At 47.1% G+C, this 25,462-nt stretch overlaps 2 protein-coding genes across 2 annotated transcripts in view; one reads left to right on the forward strand and one right to left on the reverse strand.

The window, feature by feature from the left end:
* LOC311326404 (collagen alpha-6(VI) chain-like) overlaps nt 1-4,185 on the forward strand; it is a gene marked incomplete at both ends in the record, with an annotated part of 31,366 nt that extends 27,181 nt beyond the window's left edge. The window contains 5 exons of the mRNA XM_084459297.1: nt 1-466; nt 1,516-1,611; nt 3,213-3,383; nt 3,714-3,737; nt 4,010-4,185. The exon at nt 1-466 is cut by the window's left edge and continues 200 nt beyond it. Coding sequence (XP_084315423.1) covers nt 1-466; nt 1,516-1,611; nt 3,213-3,383; nt 3,714-3,737; nt 4,010-4,185 — 933 coding nt within the window. The remainder of the gene's footprint in view (nt 467-1,515; nt 1,612-3,212; nt 3,384-3,713; nt 3,738-4,009) is intronic.
* A 2,015-nt stretch (nt 4,186-6,200) lies between these two features.
* On the reverse strand, nt 6,201-13,786 carry LOC311326405 (phosphoinositide 3-kinase regulatory subunit 4-like; the record flags this gene model as incomplete). The annotated part of the gene is made up of 12 exons (XM_084459298.1): nt 6,201-6,371; nt 6,998-7,118; nt 8,124-8,212; nt 8,903-9,003; nt 9,184-9,315; nt 9,448-9,659; nt 9,990-10,154; nt 10,832-10,997; nt 11,188-11,410; nt 11,532-11,623; nt 13,141-13,342; nt 13,571-13,786. 12 exons carry the CDS (start codon nt 13,784-13,786, stop codon nt 6,201-6,203), a joined length of 1,890 nt encoding a protein of 629 aa, XP_084315424.1.
* Between the last annotated feature and the right edge of the window lie 11,676 nt (nt 13,787-25,462).

A 25,462-nucleotide genomic window follows, 5' to 3' on the forward strand; every position in this document is an offset into this window, starting at 1 on the left:
GTGGCCCTGGTCCAGCAGACCGGCTCTCAGTACCAGTACCAGCCGCCCGCCAAGCTGGAGTTCGGCTTCCAGCGCTACCAGAACCACACCATGATGAAGAGGCACGTCCTCCAGGGCATGCGGCAGCACGGGGGGGCCTGCGCCCTGGGCCAGGCCCTGGACTTCACCCTGCGGGAGGTGCTGCCCAAGGCAGCCAAGCCCCGGCAGAGCAAGGTGGTCCTGGTGGTCGTAGGGGACGAGGTGGTCTACTGGGACCGCGCCAAGCTGCACTACGTTTCCCAGCAGGCCAAGTGCCAGGGGGTGGTGCTGTTTGTGATCACGGTGGGCGACGCGTACAACCAGACGCAGGTGGAGCAGCTGGCCAGCCCCCCTGTGGAGCAGCACCTCCTGCACCTGGGCCACATGAGGGAGGAGGAGCAGGGATACGCTCAGCGCTTCTTCAGGGCGCTCCTCGCCATCCTCAACAGTGAGACCACACCACACCCTTCCATCTGACCACCCCTCACCACACCCTTCCATCTGACCACCCCTCACCACACCCTTCCATCTGACCACCCCTCACCACACCCTTCTATCTGACCAACCCTTCCATCTGACCACCCCTCACCACACCCTTCCATCTGACCACCCCTCACCACACCCTTCCATCTGACCACCCCTCACCACACCCTTCCATCTGACCACCCCTCACCACACCCTTCCATCTGACCAACCCTCACCACCCCTCACCACACCCTTCCATCTGACCACCCCTCACCACACCCTTCCATCTGACCACCCCTCACCACACCCTTCCATCTGACCACCCCTCACCACACCCTTCCATCTGACCACCCCTCACCACACCCTTCCATCTGACCACCCCTCACCACACCCTTCCATCTGACCACCCCTCACCACCCCTCACCACACCCTTCCATCTGACCACCCCTCACCACACCCTTCCATCTGACCACCCCTCACCACCCCTCACCACCCCTCACCACACCCTTCCATCTGACCACCCCTCACCACACCCTTCCATCTAACCACCCCTCACCACACCCTTCCATCTGACCACCCCTCACCACACCCTTCCATCTGACCACCCCTCACCACACCCTTCCATCTGACCACCCCTCACCACACCCTTCCATCTGACCACCCCTCACCACACCCTTCCATCTGACCACCCCGTCTCCATTATGGTTATGCCGTCTGTGGGATAGTGTGTAGTAGGCCTATATCTGGGTGTGTGTGTTTTCTGCCCTCATAGATATCGAGCCTTGGCAAAACTAGTGATCAGTTACTTAATCTTGTCAATTAGATACTTTTGTGTGTGTGTGTGGGTGTTTGTCTGTGTGTGTGTGTGTGTGCGAGTGTTTGTTTTTGTGTGTGTGTGTGTGTGTGTGTGTGGGTGTGCGAGTGTTTGTCTGTGTGTGTGTGTGTGTGTGTGTGTGTGTGTGTCTGTCTGTGTGTGTGTGTGTGTGTGTGTATCGTGTCTCATGTGCTCATGGTTGTGTTTTCTCATGCTAGGAGGGAGGGAGTATTCTCTACCCAGCCTCAAGCACGTGTGTGAGCAGCTGGAGCATCAGGACCAGGGTCAGGACCAGGGTCAGGACCAGGACCAGGGTCAGGACCAGGGTCGGGACCAGGACCAGGACCAGGACCAGGACCAGGACCAGGACCAGGACCAGGACCAGGACCAGGACCAGGGTCAGGACCAGGACCAGGACCAGGGTCAGGGGCAGGTATACGTGTACAGGTAGGCCACGCCCATCACAGTATGCAGCAATACTATGGAACTCCTAAGCCACCAGAGCCTTTGTGAGCCCTTTTGAAAGCTCTAAAACGACCCGCTTGATCGGTACCAGCCGCGAGGACAGACATGTTTCGAAGGGTGGAATCAGGGTGGAATCAGGGTGGAATCAGGGCCACTATAATTAAACTACAATATAATATGCAGCTGGTCAAGCGCACAGGTGTGCAGGCGGAGTCAGATTAGCGTGAGCACGTTTCTCTCAAGGAACAGAGGGCTGAGCATGGGCAAGGGAGGCCCGAGGCCTTGGCTATTTCCGCGGTGTAGGGACTGGATCTGGACCGGATCTGGACCGGATCTGGCAGTCATTATCAGGTGGTGTGGGTAGATCTTCCCTCTCCTCTCTGCGTGGTATTTTAAAGTAGTTTGACAATGACGTTTGTTTAACATGTTTCGACAACGACATTCAAGCTAGCTAGCAGCTCGGCCAACAGGCCTTAACAGCCTAACGTTACCTCCAACCAGTGAGGACTGACGCAGACAGCTCACGTTGACGGAGCCTACAGTAGCAGCATCGATCATATTATGAATGATTATTATTAACATTAAAAATCAAACAAAGCGTGCAGTCTTGTTTCTTTTAATTTTATTACAATTTGTAAAAACTTATTTTCATGTTTTTTCTACTTCCCTCATTCAAATGTTTGGCTACGGAACTTTTGTTTGGGTGGGTCAGCTGTCAATCTGGCCCATTGGCCTCGCCCCTGATCGGTACAGATCAGACAGCGTCCAATAGCACAATAGCAGTTTCCCATGCAGCGATAGTGGTTGATTAGGAACGTGTTCTCTCTCTTCCCTAGCCTACCGGAGAAGGAGGAGTTGGAGGACCTCGGTGACAAGCAGCAGGAAGTGTTTCTGGAGCACACGGGTGTTTACCAGTCCAAGCCAGGTGGACGTAGTCAGGTGGACGTCTCACACACCCTGTCCAGGGGGGACGGAGACATCTCCAGGGGCAACAGAGAGAGACGCCCGTCAAGACCCAACATGAGGGGTATTTGCAGTTCCAGGTTCCAGCTGCATCCAAACAGCACGGAGCCTTTAACTCAGCACCTTTTCATTCAATGAGGCCATGAGGACACACATATGAAGCACACCCCATGGTATTGGGGTTCACATGTAGAACAACTAGACTTGCGTTCATATTCACACTGCTGTAAAATGATGGGTTGTATTGATATGGTTGATAGAAGTCTTAATTGTTATATTATCTATAGCAATTGTAATACGCCATTGTAATACACCCATGTTCAAGCGTAGTTAGCAATGATCGCATGGCTGAAGGCATGTTTTTGTTTTTATGCTGACGTTGACACTTTTTCAGCCGTTGCATGAGTAGATCCAGTCAGTGCTCCTCACTGCATGCCTCCCTGTTCTGTGACAGCTCCCCTGGTAAAGCTGCGTGTTCTGGTTTCAGCCCAGTGTGAGCTGGAGGTGGACATGGGTAGCCCTTGCCGGGACTATGTTGTGCGATGGCACTATAACACCTCCATCCATGCATGCTCGCCCTTCTGGTGCGGAGGCTGCGACGGTAACAGCAACCGCTTTAGCACTGAGAGCGAATGCTTCCAGACGTGTGACACCTTCAGTAAGTAATGCGGCTCGTTTGGCTCAACATCCCAAGTAGACACCATCGTGTGCTGTTAGACGCTGTGCTTCAGTAGTCACTGCTGGCTTGTCTTTTTAACAGTTGGTTTGGATATGCATTTGCACGACCACTCAACTGACAGCATTTTTACTAATCAGTAGGTCTGTCTTCATGAGTAAAAAAGTCTTTGTGTAAAATATTTACCAAGAATAAGGTGATTTACTTTGCGTGTACTTCAAGTAAGGTGATGCTTGAGCAAAAATAATATTATTATAATAATATATAATATACTAATATTTGTTGCAGATCCCACTTCCCTCCTGAGGACAGAGGGAGCTCAAGCTGTTGACAAGAGTAAGGAGCGCAGTGTCAGCCCTTCAGCCCTTCGGCTCAAACACCGTTTGTAGTTTACTTTAGTGAATCAAGTCAAAGTTATTTTTTTTGTACAAAAACGTCCCACATCTTTATTTGGGCACAGTTGATGATATCACTAGTTGTTTTTCACTTGAGTGTGAATCTGACAGTTTTAATCGCTTTTATTAAATGATCCCCACGATTTTTCTCCCATCCTCACCACATTTTCGGTCTCCCTTTCCTTCCCCCCCCCTCCGCCTCGCCGTGTCCAGGCGTGTGTTCCCTGGAGCAGGACGTGGGCAGCTGCCTGACCTACACGGTGATGTGGTTCTTCGACGGCGCGCAGCGCGAGTGCTCTCGCTTCTGGTTCGGCGGCTGCGGCGGCAACGGCAACCGCTTCAAGACGCAGGAGGAGTGCGAGGCCCTGTGTCTGACCAGGAAGCGCTAAGAACAACAGACCCGCACGGAACCGCAACGCAAGCCCCGAGGAGAGCGGACATGAAGAACACCATTAGCTGCGCAACGCCACCACGCCAGAGCGCCGGTCTAAAGTCCTCCTCTGGTTTGCCTGAGCCTGGGCCTCCCTCAATAATTGTTCAGTCACTATAGTTTGGTACCGAGGACCCTTTGCTCAAGTGTATCATTAAAACCAAATAAAAATACATCTGATCCACAGAGTGTCAAGTAAAGGAGCCGCGTCCCATAAATGGCTTGTCATTACTGTTAAAAAAAAGAAAGAAAAAAAAAAAAAAAAAAGGTATCAATGTGTGCACATAAACACTTCACATGCTGGAGGTGTTGTCTGAGGGTTCTTACCCCTTCGATGAAGACAGTCAGGAACTCCAATTCACACAACACCACAAGACTACTTCATCATCTGAGACGCACATCCTAATATGTAGGCTACGTAGAAGGGCATACATTTCAACCGGACCAGCTGCAGCAGACCAGCGACCTTAAAGGCCTGGCTGATAGATTAGAACTGGTCTTGCTAATATCAGTATGTTTAAACACTAAAGAAGTGCCTCAATTTATCATACAGACCCCTAGACCTCTTAGATTATGTTACTGTAGACCTTTTAGTGGAACTTCAAACATTTCTTTAGTAGTGTGGGGACTTGGTGCTATTAAGTTAACATTGTTTGGTTTTGAGTCAACAAGATGATGCATACAAATATAAGCACAGCTGTCAGGATGTTTACAGGCAGCAGACCAGGCCTAACCTGCATAGTTTCAACTGCCCAGCATGGGAGCCACTGCCAGGCTTCAGCTAGGAGTTCAGAAGTCAACCATAAAAGGCAAACTATGAGCCCGAGCTACATGTCTCCACGTCACCTTCTCTATGCTTGTAACCAGTGGGCCGTTATGGTGCTGTATGTCTTAATGGTTGATGATTCATGGTGCTGGAAATAAAAGTGTTGGGTGAAAAAAAGATTCCACGGGTGTTGTCTGGTTGTAGCCATTATTGATCAGTAGACTGGGGGTCATATTGCAGTAATGTGCATTTATATAATATATTTGAGAGAAGCTGCAGTTTCTGAATGCAATTTACACTAGGCCAATACAGCTTGACATCTAGAGTGTTAAGATGTTCATGCCAGAAACGAGAAATTGAGCTGGCATCATGCGTTATGTAATAATAAATAAATATTTTTTTATAAAGCACTTCTCATCATCAGATCTCAAAGTGCTAAAAAATAGTATTTTTGTAACTTTCGCTGTTTATTTTAGATGGATGGACTTGACTGGATATCATATCACATTTCTTGTCCAGAGATGATATCTTCAGGACACTTTATAAATACTTGTCTTGAACAGATGGTTTGTTTTTAGGGAAACATTTTCTTAAACCTTTGTTCACATTATATCCACCATGTATGTGTCTAGTGCCACTGTACATACAATTATTTTTGAGAGTACCTCCTAACTCCTAACCAAGTTAATGAACACAATGCTATGGAATGGTTTTCCTCCTTCAGTTTATTACCAAGTTTTGAGCAACTGAACATAAAACATTTAATGTCTACAATTACATGAGATGTTGCTTAGCATGTTTAACAGTAAGTAACAAAGAAATTGGTAACTTTATCATAACTTTCTTGTCTTGCAACATGATTCCAATAGAGTTGTCTTATATTAGTTACATTTAAAATATATTATGTACAAAAGCTTACCAGTAGGGTGGTGAGGGGGAGAGGGAGGTATAGAATTGAAGAATAATGTGTCTTTAAGAAATAGTGCACTGGTGTGTGTGAGAGTATGTGTGCGTGTGTGTGTGTGAGTGCGTATGTGTGTGTGTGTGTGTGTGAGTGTGTGTGTGCGTATGTGCGTGTGTGAGTGTGTGTGTGCGCGTGTGAGTGTGTGTGTGCGCGTGTGAGAGTGTGTGTGCGTGTGTGTGTGTGCGTATGTGCGTGTGTGTGTGTGAGAGTGTGTGCGTGTGCGTGTGTGTGTTTAAGAGGCAGGTCACTTCCAGACTTTGACGATGCCGTCCCTGGAGGAGGTGACGATGAAGCCCTGGGTGGTCTGGAAGGTGGCGATGTCGGTGATGATGTCATGGTGGCCCACGGGGAGCGACTCGGGGCCCCTGCGCGGGGCGTCCTCCATGGCCCCGCTCTTCTGCTTACTGTGGATCTCCTGAGGGGACACACAGGACAGGACACATCAGTCAGACAACACACAGGACAGGACACATCAGTCAGACAACACACAGGACAGGACACATCAGTCAGACAACACACAGGACAGGACATCAGTCAGACAACACACAGGACAGGACACATCAGTCAGACAACACACAGGACAGGACACATCAGTCGGACAACACACAGGACAGGACACATCAGTCAGACAACACACAGGACAGGACACATCAGTCAGACAACACACAGGACAGGACATCAGTCACTCACTTCTATCACACTGACGTGGGATTAAAACACTAAATGCACCGGACTAAGGGAGATGCTTTATCAGTGACCAATGTTTTTTTTTACTCTTTTGTATATTGCAGTGTTTTGTTTGCACTGTATTTTGTATTTGCACTGCTTTTTGTATTGCATTTGCACTGTCATGTCTTTGCACTGCCCTATCCTGTCCTGCGTCGTCTGCAACAGCGTATGCCATTACCCAAGTCACATGTCTAGTATGTGTGTGCATCATATACATGAACAATAACACATCTTGGATCTTGAATCTTTTGGGTTCAAGTTCAGCCTTATTCCAGACTCCACAAACCCATTGAACCCTGAGCAGCTCAGTACCTGCACAACCTCGGTGCCCTCGATGATCTTGCGGTTGTAGAGGACCGAAGGGCAGTGCAGCGAGTCGTTGGCCCCTCCCACCACGATGTAGGACCTCTCTGGGTACGCCAGGTCCCAGAACCTGGACACAAACACAAACATTAGACCAGCAGAACCTGGACACAAACATTAGACCAGCAGAACCTGGACACAAACACAAACATTAGACCAGCAGAACCTGGAGAGGAACACAAACATTAGACCAGCAGAACCTGGAGAGGAACACAAACATTAGACCAGCAGAACCTGGACACAAACACAAACATTAGACTAGCAGAACCCGGAGAGGAACACAAACATTAGACCAGCAGAACCAGGAGAGGAACACTAACATTAGACTAGCAGAACCCGGAGAGGAACACAAACATTAGACTAGCAGAACCTGGACACAAACACAAACATTAGACCAGCAGAACCTGGAGAGGAACACAAACATTAGACCAGCAGAACCTGGAGAGGAACACAAACATTAGACCAGCAGAACCTGGAGAGGAACACAAACATTAGACTAGCAGAACCTGGAGAGGAACACAAACATTAGACCAGCAGAACCTGGAGAGGAACACAAACATTAGACTAGTAGAACCTGGAGAGGAACACAAACATTAGACCAGCAGAACCTGGAGAGGAACACTAACATTAGACCAGCAGAACCTGGAGAGGAACACAAACATTAGACTAGCAGAACCTGGAGAGGAACACAAACATTAGACCAGCAGAACCTGGAGAGGAACACTAACATTAGACCAGCAGAACCTGGAGAGGAACACAAACATTAGACCAGCAGAACCTGGAGAGGAACACAAACATTAGACCAGCAGAACCTGGAGAGGAACACAAACATTAGACCAGCAGAACCTGGAGAGGAACACAAACATTAGACTACTGTAGCAGAACTTCAAAGTGGCAGAGGAGGTTATATTTGAGAACCCCTTTAGCGGTCAGGTTAGTCGATACATTTCTCACTTCATCAGCACGTGTCTTATTAGACTTATTAGATTAGATGTTAACTAAATGTAAGTAACTACACATCCAATCAAATGAGATGATTGCACCCCGAGCAGCTGAGGGCGGGGTTTGAGCGTACCTGATGCGCATGTCCGAGCCAGCGGTCAGGAGGAGGGGGTTCCCGTCGGCAGGGCTGCAGTAGATCCCGTGGACGCTGTGAGGAGACGGCTGGAACACAGAGAGACGGGAGGATGTGGGATGAGGGTGAAACCACCATGACAGCCGAGCCACCGAGAAGCCTGCGCGCACGACCGGACCGTCCCCTCACTAACGATGTGTCATCACGTACGTCCAAGACTCCGTCCGACGAAGGTCGTGTCTGTGTGTCATGTGGGGTACATGGGAGGTGCTCCCTCTCCACACTTAATATGCAACAGACGCTCCAACCTGATGCGCCAGATGGTTTATCACGCCGAGCCTTCTGGGAAGGCGTTGTTGGAAACTATTTGGAAAAGGGTAGGTGCTTTCAAAAATACTTGGCAGGTGACTGGATGATCTGTCTACCACCGCGCCACATCAGCGCTTCTCGCCGCCGCCACGCCTAAACGACACCCGCAGCTGGAGGCAGTTCCTCCTCACAGGACGCTGACCGGCTCGGGGAAAAAACGGATTCACACCGAGCCGGCCAGACTGACCTCGTCTGTGAGACACTCGCAAGATCAGGATGTTCTCACAAGGCTCGTAACGCTCTGCCATGCCTTGTTTTTGTTTAATCATAACCTTTCGCCATCGCTGTATATTGATTTATGTTTAGCTTAAACATGTATTTAAGCATAAAATGTTCAATTTTGACTGGTGGGGTTCATTAACTCTCTCTCTCTCTCATACTCACACTCTCACACACACACACACACACACCTGCATCTCTGAGAGAGGGGGCGCAGAGCTGGCCCAAAGAGTGAACTTCCTGTCTCCGGTCTCCATGTCCCACATAGACACCTCGTTATTGCCTTGGACCGCTGTAAAACAGCATCACCAAAATTATGTCATTCGTTATTCTTCCTCAGAGAAAAGAATAACTGACTCAAACATGTCCTGTCATACCTCTGGAATATACACACACATCTAGAATAGAAAACAGGATTCTGCAAAGTCCTCGAATTTCCACGTAAAATACAACAAGAAAAGAAGACGTTCACCAGCGATAACAGATGATTGGTAGAGCGGGTGCATGAGCAGCCTTCTGATTCGTGCTCGGGCAGGGTGGGAGTGGTTCGAGATGGGGAGCTGGAACCGCATATCCCAGCAGGCCATAGTGCCACTGCTGGTGCCTGCATGTGGACACAAAACGGAAGAATTAACCGGTTTCAAAACGTATCTTTGTCACCCACACTATATACACACGCACAACAAACACGCACGCACACACACGCACATACACACACGCACACGCACAAACTGACCCAGGCAGAGCCAGCACTGGTGCATGTCCACAGTGAAGGAGGTGATGAGGCCCAGGCGGAGGTCGTGCCGGAGGGTCCAGGCGTTGGTGTTGGAGCGCAGGTCCCAGCCCACCAGCGAGCCGTTGACCGTGGCGTAGGCCAGCACCGACTGGGCCCCTGAGTTAAAGTGGTGCACGTCCACCACGCAACCGTCGTCCTTCTGATCCAGGAGTCTGGCAGGACAAAGAGTGTGTGTGTGTGTGTGTGTGTGTGTGTGTGTGTGTGTGTGTGTGTGTGTGTGTGTGTGCGCGCGCACGAGAATGCGTGTTTATGTATGTGTGTGCGAGAGAGAGAGAGAGACAGAGGGAGAAATAGTGTGAGAGTATTGAAGAGGGATCACAAATGAAACATGTTGAGGAATAACAAACTACTACTACTACTAATACTAATAATAATAATACTACTACTACTACTAATAATAATAATACTACTACTAATAATAACAATAACAATAACAATAAATCCACCTCAATTAAACAGAAAGAAAAGCAGTCTTTACACACCTAGTCTGAAACGGTTGAACCTTTGGGGACTTGGGGGGCTTGTTGGCCTCGATGGCGAGCAGCTGGATAGAGCCGTTGTCCGAGGCCTCCGCTAGGTAGTGAGAGCCCTGGCAGAAGGTGAGGGTCTTCACATTTCCCCCGATGCGAGAATAGGTCAGAACCGACCTAGGAGGAAGAACACAACAGCATCCTCATCACCACAGCTCTGACTGAGGCCGGATAGTCAACACTAAAAAGAGAGAAAGGGGTGTGATATGGACTACAAGTTTATTTTTTGTAGCTTTGAACAATTCAAACTATGCTATGGTCTAATTCGTACTAAAGACATGCTTCAGAGTATAATGGTTGTGTTAGTAACTGGTTGTTGTTGCTGTCGTTGTTGTTTAAGAGTAAGTTCTAGTTGTGGAATTGTGGTAACTGCTGGTTATGTGTTTAAGTGACTGACATTTGTGGTACATAGTTTACCCTAATGGTTGCTGGCTTAGGTGATCTAGTAGTTACGGTTTCAAAGTAGCTGATAGTTGTGGTTTTAAAGTAGCTGATAGTTGTGGGTTTAAAGAAGCTGATAGTTGTGGTTTTAAAGTAGCTGATAGTTGTGGTTTTAAAGTAGCTGATAGTTGTGGTTTTAAAGTAGCTGATAGTTGTGGTTTTAAAGTAGCTGATAGTTGTGGTTTTAAAGTAGCTGATAGTTGTGGGTTTAAAGTAGCTGATAGTTGTGGTTTTAAAGTAGCTGATAGTTGTGGGTTTAAAGTAGCTGATAGTTGTGGGTTTAAAGTAGCTGATAGTTGTGGGTTTAAAGTAGCTGATAGTTAAAGTCAATGGTGGTTGTAGTTTTTGAGTACCTTGTCGTGGTGGTTTTACCCTCCATCTTCTGGCTGTCCCAGACCTTGACCGTGCCGTCGTTGGAGCCGGTGGCGAAGATAGAGTGCTCATCAGAGACCCGGATGCGGTTGACCGCAGACTTGTGCTCGTGGAGGTGAGCCACTAGGAGACCCTTGGGGTGCCAGCCTGGAGGAAGAGTAGGGGCAGATGGGATTTGTAGGCTTTGCCAGGGTTTTTTTTTCACCAGACACAGCTGTTGACTTCAAGAGATTCTGTTGAAGACACAGTCACACCAAAAACCTATCCTGTTTCAAAAACAAACGTGTATAAAGTCTGTCCAAGCCATTTACAGTATCAGTCAGTGGGACTATTTCACCTGGCGGCGGAGGTCTACTTTCCCACTCTGCGCTCTCCATCATGTGCTTGGCCATGCGCTCCGCGTTGCACTGCTCTCGCTTCTGCTGCACCAGCTGCTGCAGCTCCGCCTTGCAGGTGTTGAGTCTGCGCTGGTAGGTGGAGCTCCCGCCTACAGACTGCGCCACCGGGATACTAGGGGGCGCTGTGGTCTTCCTGGTCTGAGTCACTGTCCCTTCAGATACCTGGGGAGTGGAAAAGAAGAGAGTGTGGAACAGGAAACTTGTATGAATCTTTAACAAATGCTTCGCAAACAACGCCCTTATGCTTTTTCACCCAAATAAAGTAATAGTTTTAATTGTTTACTGTGGACGGTTGTGGGGAAGCTGGTTCTTGCGAGCCAAACATACTCTTCCACTCCTCATTCATATTGGAGTCTTGCTTGGTGTGTTTCCGCGCTGAAAGGAAAAACAAGTGAAACGTTTTTCCTTGCAGGCAGTTCTAGACATCAAATGGGGCGTTGAGGATTCAGTTGGATAGCTAGCTATTGGGACTAACGTCTATTTTCACATAATGAGCCTGTAAGGAAACATGTGTTTCTAATTCTATACTTTCTAATAAAACCAAGAAATACTGAATGGAAGAGCAGCAGATTAAGTGAGTTGTGTAAACTAGTCAACTAGTGTTCTCTGGAAGCCTATGGAAGACTAGCCTGGTATGACCATCCCGATCTAGTGAGCTCACTGCTTCGCTCTGCAATATCGTTGCAATATACGGGCGGGGGTACTTGCCTTGACAGACAAACACCTTCAGCCAATCAGCATTCAGCAAACCTTTGCCAAATCCAGTCGGAAGAACGGCAAATATGTCTTTTCCACCTAGAAACTCCACTAGTGCATACTACTGTTCTTGTTTAAGTGTTGTGGTTAAGTCTATTTCTGCAATAACTGCACTTATAGCTGTATTTATTCTTCTAACGTGAACGTTACCACTCGTTGCTTCGGGAGCCGCCATGTTTGTTTAGCGAGCAGCAGGGACATGAACCAATCAGGGGCTGCTTTCCACTGTGGGGCGGGACAGCAGTTAAAACGCAGTCCCTGATTGGCCCGGTATGGTCTGGATTTTGGCATAATCGCTCTGGAGGAGGCGAAGGCCAGACCGTTCTGCATTAGTGAAACAGAATGTGAGCTCGCGAGAACGGGACGGTCGTACCAGGCTAATGGAAGACCTCAACAAGAAAAATAAAACGCAATACAAATGTTTTGTCAGTGCTGACGGGTTTTACCATACGTTTTCAAATGAAACGTTCTCTAGGACTAACTCAAATCAAACTTCATTTGTATAGCGCATTTCATACACAAAGGCAACACAATGTGCATTACAGAGAGCAATGGGGGGATGGACATAGGTCCCACCCCTACATATTCCAGAGACCTAGATGGAAATAATTGATTTCTCACATGAAATAAACAAGATGCAGCGTGAGCAATCAGGAAGGTTCTAGGACAGCGAAGCTACATCAAGCACACGTTGGTCCGGCAGGCCTGGTCAGGGAGGGTGAGCAGAGGGTCTGCGCTGGTGTAGCGGTCTAATGCATCAATCAGGTTAGCACTCCTGGCCTCACCAGATCCCAGGATGTCTGGATCCTAGAGGGAGGGGCATATTGGGCCACCGCTACCCGAGGGTGGTTACTTTCATCTGGGCTTGAGGGTTCGCCGCGCCGCGCCGCGGTTTCCGGCTGGTGTCGGAGTTGCGGTCTTCTCACTTCTGCTTAGTGGCTTTATCTAGTTTACTCTACATTCTTCATGTAAGCACATCAAAAAGCTATGGATTTGATGGCGCGAGTGGGCGGTATTTACACTGAGGAACGTGTGAGGGGGGGGTAGTTGAAGGGGTAGATAAAGGTGTTTTGTAGGATGGGGTTGGTGGTGGTGGTAGTGTGTTGGGTGACCAGGAGATGGCGCTGTCAACCTACCTCTCTTGTCTTCAGCCTCCTGCTTGGGCTTGACCAGGTCCACCTGGCGGCCTGTGATGCCCAGAGTGGCCAGGTCGATGACCCCGTTCTGGGCCGACTCCCCCAGGTGACTCTGGTCAGCCATGTTGGCTTTGGCCTTGTTGGACTTCAGCATGAAGTCTTTAAGAGCCAGCAGCTTGTCTTCCTCTGCGTCAGTCATCCCCTGCAGGGGAACATGTGTGAGAAGAACAATGGCATCTACTACCTTCATCTACTACCTTCATCTACTACCTTCATCTACTACCTTCATCTACTACCTTCATCTTTTACCTTCATCTATTACCTTCATCTCAACATAAATGCCAAGGACCCCTCTAAAACAAAAAGAATAACTCTAAAACAATAACATCTATTACAATTCCTCATATACTGTACGAAGTCCTGTTCTGACCTGTGACTTCAGCTTTTTGAGCAGCTGGGCGATGGCCGGGTCCTCTGGAGTGGGGTATTCTGGGATGGAGCCGCTGCGCTTCTTCTGCCTCAGCAGCAGGTGGCGGAAGAGGCTGGCGATGTCTTTGGAGCGCAGAGAGTAGTCGAAGATGGACCGACTCACCGGCTCCTTCAGCACACTCAGAAGGAGTTGCTTTGTAGAGTTTAGAATCCTCATTTGTGACAGTCAAAATGGTGAACACATCCAAATCTGAGTCCTCATCAGCTTCCACATATTTTGTGTGTTTCTTTTGCTGTCCACTGCGTTGTGACTTCCTAACACCGTCTGTCTCCATCTTGGCACGACATGCTCTTTTGATGTGCCCAGTCTTGCCACAGTTATGACATTTTGTGTCTTTGAAATGGCACTCATTTGCTTGGTGATTTTTTCCTTTGCATCTGTGACAGTTCATTGTTCCCTGTGTCCTCACCTTGTGAACGGTTGCTGCCCCATCGACGTTCCCGCCTCCCCGTCTCCATATTGAGAGCAATCTCAAAAGCTCTAGCAAAAGTGAGATCATTTTCCGAGAGTAGTCTCCTCTGGCAGGCTTCGCTCCTCATTCCACTGACGAACCGGTCACGTAGCGAGGAGTCTAGGTTCGAACCGGTCACGTAGCGAGGAGTCTAGGTTCGAACCGGTCACGTAGCGAGGAGTCTAGGTTCGAACCGGTCACGTAGCGAGGAGTCTAGGTTCGCGCCGAACTCACAGTTAGCTGCGCGTTGCTTCAACTCAGCTACATACTGCGCCACTGGCAGGTTAGCCTTCTGGTTACAACGATTAAAACCAAACCTTTCCGCGACCAATAAAGGCTTTGGCTCATAATGTCCCTTAAGAACGGCCACTATTTCGTCAAACGTTTTGTCTTTTGGCTTGTTCGGCTGCACTACATTTCTCAAAAGTCCATAGGTGGCTGCGCCCATTACACTTAGCAACGTAGCCACATGCTTTTCCGCGGCTATGTCGTTAGAATCAAAAAACTGGTCCATCCGTTCGATATACGCCGACCATTGCTCATTTTCTGGCTTGAACTCATCAATTCTTCCAAACCGGGCCATTGTACTCAATAGTACCGAAACCGTGTGTCTCACCTGCTGGAAAAGTCATATTTTTTTTATCCTCGTCGCCACTTGTTACATATTAATAACGAGACGGACCCAGATTTACGTTCAACTCTTTAGTACACCATTTGTCAGACAGCATCACACTGCGCATGTGCGCAACAGTACAATAACTTGACCGTGTTCACCGAGGTCCACAAAGCATTAAGCAACCTAAATAATCATGTGGTCAATATACCACACAATGGATGTGGGTGGGCACCGTGAAAAATCTTTCAAAAACATGTTAAACTCTCGATTTCAAAGACAAGAAGCTTGCGTTAGCCTAGCTTTACCGTTAGCCTAGAAAGTGAAGCTTTTGCCCATCTACCTGCAGAGAACACAAAACGGGCAGCGTAAAGTTATCTTCTCAAGTGGGATCTGAGTGTCAGTTGGAGGTCTCCCACTCACCCTGCTAAATCAGTTAGCTAGCTGGCTAGCAAATAGTTTGTAAGTTTTAGCTGTAACGTTATTCGTTACATTACCAAACATTAGCTAAAACAGCAGAGCAGATACTGATACATACAGCAACTAAATGTATCCAAACTTGAGCTGTCTGGCCGCACATGTAAACGATTTTTGGAAATCAGAAATTCTGGCTTTAAACTCAGAAGCTTAAAAAATAATAAACTCAGTTGTTGGCCCTAATGCTCTTCCGTAGGCCTTCGCCTCCTCCAGAGCGAATATCCCAAAATCCAGACCATACCGGGCCAATTAGGGACTGCGTTTTAACTGCTGTCCCGCCCCCACAGTGGAAAGCAGCCCCTGATTGGTTCGTGTCCCTGCCGCTCGCTAAACAAACATGGCGGCTCCCGAAGCAAAGAGTGGTAACGTTAACGTTAGAAGAATAAATACAGCTATAAGTGCAGTTATTGCAGAAATAGACTTAACCACAACACTTAAACAAGAACAAGATTACGCACTAGTGGAGTTTATCGGTGGAAAATACGTTTTTGCCGTTCTTCCGACTGGATTTGGCAAAAGTTTGCTGAATGCTTATTGGCTGAAGGTGTTTGTCTGTCAAGGCAAGTAGCCCCGCCCACATAATCGCTCTCTATGGGGCGAAGGCCAGACCGATATTGCGGAGCGAAGCAGTGAGCTCGCTAGATCGGGATGGTCATCCATGGGATGGTCATCATGGAGGTATAATATAACTGGAGACGGCATTGAAAATGGCTGCCTATTAATTTCAATGAAAGTTGCTCACTGGCGCATGAAGCCATTTGACGTAGTGGCCAAAGCCCGGTATTGCAAGTCACGTGACGGCATGTGGCCCAAGACCCTTATTTCCCATGGTTTGTGGATTATGATAGATAGGGCTAGAAAAGGAAAACAAAATTTTTCTCGGTATCATTCAGCATCAGAGACCAATCTAATCAATATAAACTTTTAATTCAATGGGGTTTTGTTTGTTTTTGAAGCCACCAATACCTGTATCGAGCCATTTGAAACATGTGCTGTGCACGAGCCTCGGGGACGCTGGTCGCGCGTTCGTGAGTCCTGCGAACTCGGGAAAGCACGTCACCATAGGAAGACCCGCCCTACTCTGCCTCTGATTGGATAGAAAGTCATATGTAATGACGTCGGCTAACATTTGCTATGCTTTTAGCAATGAAGCTGCTATGATCATGCTAATCATAGATATGAACGTATGTCTATGATGCAAATGATCATGACATGTGGTTACTTTAGGACATCGTTGGAAAAGATCTAGAGGGTAAGTGGGTCAATGTTGAATAACTTAGCTAACATTATCTAATGTTACATTTCTTTATATTAACATCAACTATATTGATAGGCTAGGGAGCTATGCTAATGGTAGCTAATGCTAACGGCTTATGGTTAACGTTAGTTAATGCTAACGTTACGTTCGGAGGTCTCAGATGTATTTCAATTTTAACATAATGTTGAGCATGATCAATGTGACATTGTTCATACATTGATTACAGTCTGTAATCTTGTCTGGCATTATTTAGCTATAGTGGGCTGATGCTACTATAGCATTTGCCACATTATACATCAAATTAATCAAGCATAGTTAGTGTTATTACCTGAAGGCATTATTACCATTGCAAGTAAGCATGCCATGTATATGCCATGCCTGGAAATCAAATTAATAGTGTAATTCTTCCCCATCATAGCTCATTGTACACTGATATAATCATTCTCCTTGCCTTTGCTAATACTCATCTTTTATCAAACTGATGATGTCACTAAATCCCACTGTGATTGCTTTTTCAGTCAGTGAACAGGAAGCAGAGCAACCCCTCTCTGTTCGATCAACTGATAGAAGAACCTCCTAGGTGAGACCACACTACAGTACGTTGCTCCAGTAAACATATGAAGACCCAGACCCAGACCTTGATGTTGCACATGGGCGATTGGAACTAAACTAACCTTGCGTTGCATTTGTCTTTCTCTCTCTGGCTCTATCGTGTCCACTCTGCTGGCGCTGATGGATGGGTTGGACAGTCAAGGGGAGCCAGTGGTCCAGTTCCTGTTCATGCTTGGTTGTTGCCTACTCACCTTCCCATCTCCTGCATCACCTGCCACCTGTCTCCACTCTGCCCAGCTGCACCTCATTACTCTTAGCATTAATACCAGTCAATTTCCCTTGGTTCTCTGTAAGATCATCCAGTCATCTACCTAGTCTGCTCAGCTCTTCTGTCTGACATATTTTAAGTTGTTTATTGAAATTGAGTTAAAGTAGTTTGTATGGGTCAAGCATCCTCCAGTTTGTATGACTCAAGATCTGTTTACTGCCATGTATATGGTTCACGCATACTAGAAATTTGACTAGGGTTAAGGCATACACTGGTGACATGTTTTTAATTGTTTTGTGATCACTGTCTTTGTGATATTTTCTGATGACCAAGCCTTTGATCTAAGCAGAGCCTTAGCACATTATGGAGGAACCATGTCCCTTTCTTTTACCGATCCCTGAGAGCAAGACCTGTGAATGTCCTGAACAGTGTGGTGGCCACATTTGTTGGGAATTTGGGTGGAAATAGTGTTGAACATCATTGCATAGTTTGACTGCCATTTCATACCAACATTAAGAGAAAGTGGAGAAGTAGGCTATACCTAGAAAATACTATAGGTGTGCAATTCGTTTGTACAGTCTGGTAGTTAAATGGTTAAAAATGGGCAAGCAATAACATTGGAGGGAAATGTATACTGACACTGATGATTGTTTCAGAAATGGTCTGAGACAAAATAATGAAATGTTATACATCAGTATTGTGAAACACTGAACATATTTTAATGACTGACAAGGAGAGAGGAAACAGTCCAAGTTAATCAATAATAACTAGGCTCACTATGAACAGTGTGTATTATTGGCTCTGTTCTGACATCAGTGCACAGTTCATTCCACCACTGTGAGGCCAGGACAGAAAAGAGCCATGGCCGTTACAATCTGCCATAGGGGGGCTTGGAGCAACTGGGGAACCAATCACCTCAAGGCAGCAGAGCTTGACCACAGCCTGGAGGTCGGACGGAGCTGTTCATTTGCCCTGTAGGCTTGCACCACAGTCCTAAACTGGATGGGACAGCGCAGGGAGCCAGTGCAGAGAACGGAGTAGGGATGTTTTGTGGAAGAGCATGGGGCCGTTGAACACCAGGTCAGCAGCAGCTTTCTCCAGGAGTCTGATGGCCAACGCTGCAGGATGGCAGCAAGTAGGGAGTTGCAGGAGTCCAGGCGGGAGATGACAACAGCCTGGATGAGCACTAGCGACGAATCACAGCCAGATTTCTTTCCTAGCACAAAGTTTGATAAAAGAGATGAGTATTAGCAAAGGCAAGGAGAATGATTATATCAGTGTACAATGAGCTATGATGGGGAAGAATTACACTATTAATTTGATTTCCAGGCATGGCATATACATGGCATGCTTACTTGCAATGGTAATAATGCCTTCAGGTAATAACACTAACTATGCTTGATTAATTTGATGTATAATGTGGCAAATGCGATAGTAGCATCAGCCCACTATAGCTAAATAATGCCAGACAAGATTACAGACTGTAATCAATGTATGAACAATGTCACATTGATCATGCTCAACATTATGTTAAAATTGAAATACATCTGAGACCTCCGAACGTAACGTTAGCATTAACTAACGTTAACCATAAGCCGTTAGCATTAGCTACCGTTAGCATAGCTCCCTAGCCTATCAATATAGTTGATGTTAATATAAAGAAATGTAACATTAGATAATGTTAGCTAAGTTATTCAACATTGACCCACTTACCCTCTAGATCTTTTCCAACGATGTCCTAAAGTAACCACATGTCATGATCATTTGCATCATAGACATACGTTCATATCTATGATTAGCATGATCATAGCAGCTTCATTGCTAAAAGCATAGCAAATGTTAGCCGACGTCATTACATATGACTTTCTATCCAATCAGAGGCAGAGTAGGGCGGGTCTTCCTATGGTGACGTGTTTTCCCGAGTTCGCAGGACTCACGAACGCGCGACCAGCGTCCCCGAGGCTCGTGCACAGCACATGTTTCAAATGGCTCGATACAGGTATTGGTGGCTTCAAAAACAAACAAAACCCCATTGAATTAAAAGTTTATATTGATTAGATTGGTCTCTGATGCTGAATGATACCGAGAAAAATGTTGTTTTCCTTTTCTAGCCCTATCTATCATAATCCACAAACCATGGGAAATAAGGGTCTTGGGCCGCATGCCGTCACGTGACTTGCAATACCGAGCTTGGCCTGAAAGCCCATGATGGCTTCAATGCGCCAAGCTGATCCTGGGGGCTTGATGGTCATACTAGGCTAGCTTGAACCGTCACTGGAATATCCGGTCTGTGACATGGGTGTTCGCACTATGACGTAACATACACGTAGCAACGGCAGGGTATATAAAGCTTTGACAAGTGGACAAGCGTCAGTGCTGTGGTGTTTGCAGTCTGAACATGTTGTCAAAGACATGGCTTTGACGAATTAAGAATATGTTATATAGTGAGACTAAGAATGTTTTTAGAAGCCGAGAGAGGGTGATAATTCAACCACAGTTAGTCGGTGATGTGCCAACAAGCCTGTTCCAGGGCCTTGATGCAACACGGCTCTGCTTGGGATTTCTGTTTGTGCTCTCCCTGGTCGTGATAGTAAATTGGATACTAGATCTGTGGAGAAAGCATCAAGGATACACGGAGGTTAGTAATCAAAGTTTCATTGTAATTTAATAATTCACAATTCAAACGATTCCAGATGTTGTTCTGTCTTTGTGAAGCCTGTATAACCTCACCAGCCATCTTGTCTTTTCTTTCTAAATTAGGATGGAATCTGTTTAAACATTGATCGGTAAGTTTATTATGTTTTTTTTTCAGTGCATCCAATACAATGTTTGTGTGTGTGTGAGTGAGAGAGAGAGAGATATGTGTGTGTGTGTGTGTTATGTGTATAATGAGTGGCTTAATATGATGCATTTCGATTATATATTATTAGGGCTGTCAAATGATTAAAATATTACTGTAATTAATTACATTATCTGTAATTAATTAATCACAGTTAATCACAAATTGATAGTATGTCATTTTTGTTGCTGGCAGAAGCCCCCAAATGAAGATATTTCAACAGACCTTTCCGTTCATTTTTGTGTATTAATTTTGTATAATTATTTAATCTAATTAACATTTTAAATTGACAGCCCTAATATTTAAATCTATCGAAGTAATCAAGTCATCTTAGTTTGTATTTCATTCTCTCAAAAGGGAACGGTGTGACATTGATGTGACCGCATGCGACAAGTGCTTCGGCCGTGTGGAAGCGCTGCTGGAGATGGACAGCCGATCTGAAGGCAGCTCACACTCCAGCAGCTCACACTATCATCCCTGTGACCCGGGGGACGACTGTGAAGACGACATGGTCTCTGCCAGGTCTCGGTTCAGTCGAGGGAACAGCCCCATGGCGTCTGGTGGTGTCGGCGAGTCGTCCTCTAAACGTCAGGTCGGGTCAAAGGGAAAACCTGAGAAGAACGCTCCACCGTCACCTGAGGCTGACTGCAAGCTTGGTAGGAGGCTCTTTCGCAAGAAGTGGGAAGGAGTTTTTCATGGAAAGGCCGATTCCTGCTCAAACTGTCTAGTGCAGAAGGCGGCTGAAACAGACCCTTCTTCCATACCACCACGACGACACGACCGCGCCCCGATAACATCGACCCACCTCTCCACCGCTGTGTCATCTAGTGGTGTCGGCGCATCTGCCTCTGCGCACAAGGGTGAACGTCCAAAGGGACAATCCGAGATGAAGGTTCGCCCACAATCGCCTGACTCCCAGTGGAAGCAGGACCTGGAGCTGGCACTCCGTCGGAGGCGCTTTCGCGATCACTGGGAAAGAGTATTTCCAGCAAGGGCCACTACTACCTCGGACTGTCTGATGCAGAGGGCGGCTGGCACAGCCCTTTTTTCCAAACCACCACGGGGAAACGGCCCCGCCTCGATAAAGTCTACCCACCTGTCCACCGGCATGACGTCTAGTGGTGTCCGCACATCTGCCTCTACTCACAAGAGTGAAGGTTCAAAGGGAAAATCTGAGATGAAGGTTCAACAATCGCCTGACGACCAGTGGAAGCAGGACCTGAAGCTGGCTCTCCATCGGAGGCGCTTTCGCGATCAGTGGGAAGGAGTCTTTCCTGGAAAGGCCGCTTCCAGCTCGGATTCTCTTTTGAAGATGGCAGCACCATCTGCCAAACCACCATCCTCAAGTGACCGGGACCAGCCAGTCCTCTCTGACAGACAGGTGGGGCCAACGTTTGAGCCCCTCAGGAAAGGTCTGAGGAGCCAGACTCCAGTTCCACCCAACCCTAGCCACGGAAGAGACACAAGACATAACAAATAACCCCTCGATTACCAATCCACCAACACGATTTAGCCACCCACTCACCTATCTACCTTCCTACCTACCAACCTCATGTCGAGGCCACGGTGACAACTCAGGCTCTTGAGATGACAACTTACCACATATCGCGGTCCAGCATCTTCAGTTCATCAGCACTGTAGCCAGTGTCCCTCTTCAGCATGTCCACATATGTCATCATCCAATACCACAGGTGATTTTTGTGTTTGCTCAATGTGGGCTTGTTGTTACATGTCTGTTTTGGATGTTCATTTAATTTGAGAATAAAGTCTGTGAACATTCTCGGCCTGTGTTTGGGTCTCCGTTGTATCCTGACGCGCTAATAAGCACCGCTCCCACGGCTGTGCTCAGTGAACTGAACTGAGTGAAAAAAAGATTTAGAGTTAGAGCTAGATAGGTCAAGGTCAAGGTCAACTTTATTTATATAGCACATTTAAAATCAACCGAAGTTGCACCAAAGTGCTTTACAGTATAAATAAAATAAAAACAGACAATACATACAAACAATGCACCATTTAAAAACAACACAGTCATACGAGGGCCGGGGATGTATGGCTTAACTAGCCTTAGAAAGCCAGTGAAAACAGGTGAGTCTTTAGCTGTGATTTAAACATGTCTAGGGTCTGGGCGGACCAAATTTGTGGCGGCAGGCTGTTCCACAGCTTCGAGGTGGTGGTCTCAGGCTTGGGGGTGGTGGTCTCAGGCTTGGGGGTGGTGGTCTCAGGCTTGGGGGTAGTGGGAGCACTGGGGGGTCTGTAGCAGGGGTGGGTATGGGCTTCTGGTTAGCTGGAGATGTGGGGCATTCCAGTCTAACTGGAGCCCCTTGCCCCTGCATGAGCAGGATCCAACCTGAGGAGACAAATTAACACTTCAGAAAGAGGAATGATAACAGGCAACTGATGAGTGAGTGGTCAACAGGGGGTAGTTCTAGGAGTGTACATCTGGTCAGCATCAGTTTTTAAACCCAAATCACTGCAATTGTACAATTGTGCATGACAAGCCAGCTAAACTGATATTTAATTAGCCTGACACTCAGACTGAATTGCCATTTCGTTTCACTTCATTATTGAGTCTGAACAAGCTTCCATTGCAGACGTTTTCCGAGATGGGCGTAGCCAAAGGGAGGGGGGGGGGGGTTACACAGCTCACGAATAGTCAGGCTCAGTCCTTTTCTTACTCAACCAGCCCACGAAAACCATGAATTAGCAGTGTGATATTTGTCAGATGTAGCCTAGTCAGAGATGAGCTACTACAAATTTGATTGAGTCTATTGAAATATTAATGCCAATTTACATAAGTTAGTAACTGGGTGGAACGTCAAAATAAGACGGTGGTCTGACAACACAAATTAGTTTAACACTCAACTCCAATAGTGACCATGAAAATTCAGGGGAGCCTCCACAGGGTCATATCAGCTTCGAACAAAAGTTGATAGCTGAGATTTAGATCTATAAATCCTGACTACAAAACGCCTGAATTCATACTTCTAGCAGCCTCTAAATCTCCACCAGGTGGCGACAGAACATCAGACACCGATAAGGATATGAACCCGTTTGATATCTCAAATCCTTTCATGAAACTTGATCTAACATTATTGAATAGGTTACAGCCATGTGCTCCTCTACCAGGGAATTGTGAGATATCTGGTTGATTCTGTGTGATGTACACCTACTCCATGGCCACACACTGTTTTCTCAGGCAGCTTGTGGTCAGTCTGTGTTGTGTATCTGGAGTCAAGCAACCAGCCAGGTACTATCCTCCTAGACAACCATGCCATCTCCATGGTTACTGAGAAACAGCAGCATAGAGCTGGTCCATCAGGGACAGCAGCACTAAAAGGTGAGTTTCCCTGGAGTTATGGTTTACTTACTGTATAGCTTACTTATCCTCTTAATGCCTATCAATCAATCAATCAATCAATCAATCAATCAAAGCTTTATTTGTATAGCGCATTTCATACCCAGAGGCCTACACACGCATACTAGCCTAGCATATGAGGCAGAAACAACAATAAGCATTGCTGCGTGTTTGGCTGACATCTCGGAGTGGATGGCGACACACCTTGAAGCTCAACCTGACTGTTCTTCCGGGGGAAAGGTAGCCTAGGCATCGAGACCTGTCCATCACCATTGTTACATATTAATAACGAGACGGACCCAGATTTAAGTTCAACTCTTTAGTACACCATTTGTCAGACAGCATCACACTGCGCATGTGCGCAACAGTACAATAACTTGACCGTGTTCACCGAGGTCCACAAAGCATTAAGCAACCTAAATAATCATGTGGTCAATATACCACATTATCCTCCCTTTTAGCTGAGAACATCCAACAAAAACATTCCATCTAACAGGAAATATCAACCAACATGTGTTCCTTAACTGAACTACAGTTGTCTAGTGATTCTTAACTAAAACAAAATGTGGCATAGTTTAACTCTAATACATTGCTCTTAACAGTCCATTAAATATGGAATGAGTGTATGCATATGAACACAGTCCATTGTAGTGGTATGCCGTCTTATGGCCTATAGCGCCTTGGTGGTTTAATCTCTCGGTTTGAGCGCCTCAGAGCCACAGGTTCAGGCTCTAGCTGTTCTGGTGTCTGCATAGTAGTGTCAACTATTCCCTGAGAAGAGCTGCAGTCTTTACCCTCAACCTGTGCTGCCTGTGATCCAGTATCCTCTGACTCAGGTTCAACAATGGCTGTATCAGGTTCAGCAATGGCTCGAGCTCGCAGCTGATCTCCATGGCGTCTGTGTACTGTACTGGTGTCCCGCTCTCTGATTTCATACGACACAGGGCCAGTCTGTCTCACCACCAACCCTGGAATCCACTTGAGATCCCCTCCTCCCACTGTGCTACGCAGATACACAGCGTCGTCGACAGCAAAGAACCGGTCTGCAGCCCTGCGATCATGGCGGTCCTTCTGCTGATACTGTTTCCTGCGCACAGACTCCTTGGTGCAAGGCTTGAGGAAATCCAGCCTGGTCTGGACATGCCTGTGTAGGAACAGGTCAGCTGGGGACTGTCCAGTCGTGCAGTTAGGTGTAGTGCGATATTGCGACAGGAACAGTGAAAGCCTGTCCTCGATGTTCGGGTCAGTGCTAGCCAGCTTTTTCATACCGGCCTTGAATGTCTGGAAATATCTCTCTTCTCAAAAGCCCCCTGCTCAACCTTAGTCCATTCCCAAAGTACCTGTCCTCTAAGCAGTCTGTACAGTGGTGCTAAGACTGTGCTTTGCTGTGGCACAAATCTTCCATAGTAGTTATAGAGTCCCAAGAAGGCCTGGAGCTCCTTGACGTTGGTAGGCGCAGGGGCCTCCTGCACAGCTCTCACCTTGTCCTTTGAAGGGTGGATGCCATGCCCATCCAGTACATGGCCTAGGTACTCTACTTGAGTTTTGCCAAACTCACACTTGGAGCGTTTCACTCGTAGCCCATTTTCCTGAAGGCGTCGTAGGACCATCTGGAGGTTGTGAAGATGTTCCTCCTCCGAGCGTCCCATGATGAGCAGGTCATCCAGAAAAACTACCACAGGTAAACCTTTCATCAGATTTTCCATAATCCGCTGGAATATGGAGGGAGCAGAGCTGACTCCAAAGGGAAGTCTGTTATAAACAAATAATCCCCTGTGGGTGTTGATGGTGGTGTATTTCTTTGAATCATCATCCAGCAGCACCTGCTGGTAAGCTGCTGCTAAATCCATTTTAGAGAAGACCTTACCTCCACTAAGGGTTGCTAAAAGCTCCTCCAAACGAGGCAGGGGGTAGGTATATGTTTCAACTGCCTGATTTACCGATACTTTATAATCCCCACATAGGCGGAGTGAGTTGTCTCTTTTCACCACTGGCACTACTGGTGCTGCCCATTCACTG

Source organism: Borostomias antarcticus (assembly GCF_949987555.1).
Source record: "Borostomias antarcticus genome assembly, chromosome: 27".
NCBI lineage: Eukaryota > Metazoa > Chordata > Actinopteri > Stomiiformes > Stomiidae > Borostomias > Borostomias antarcticus.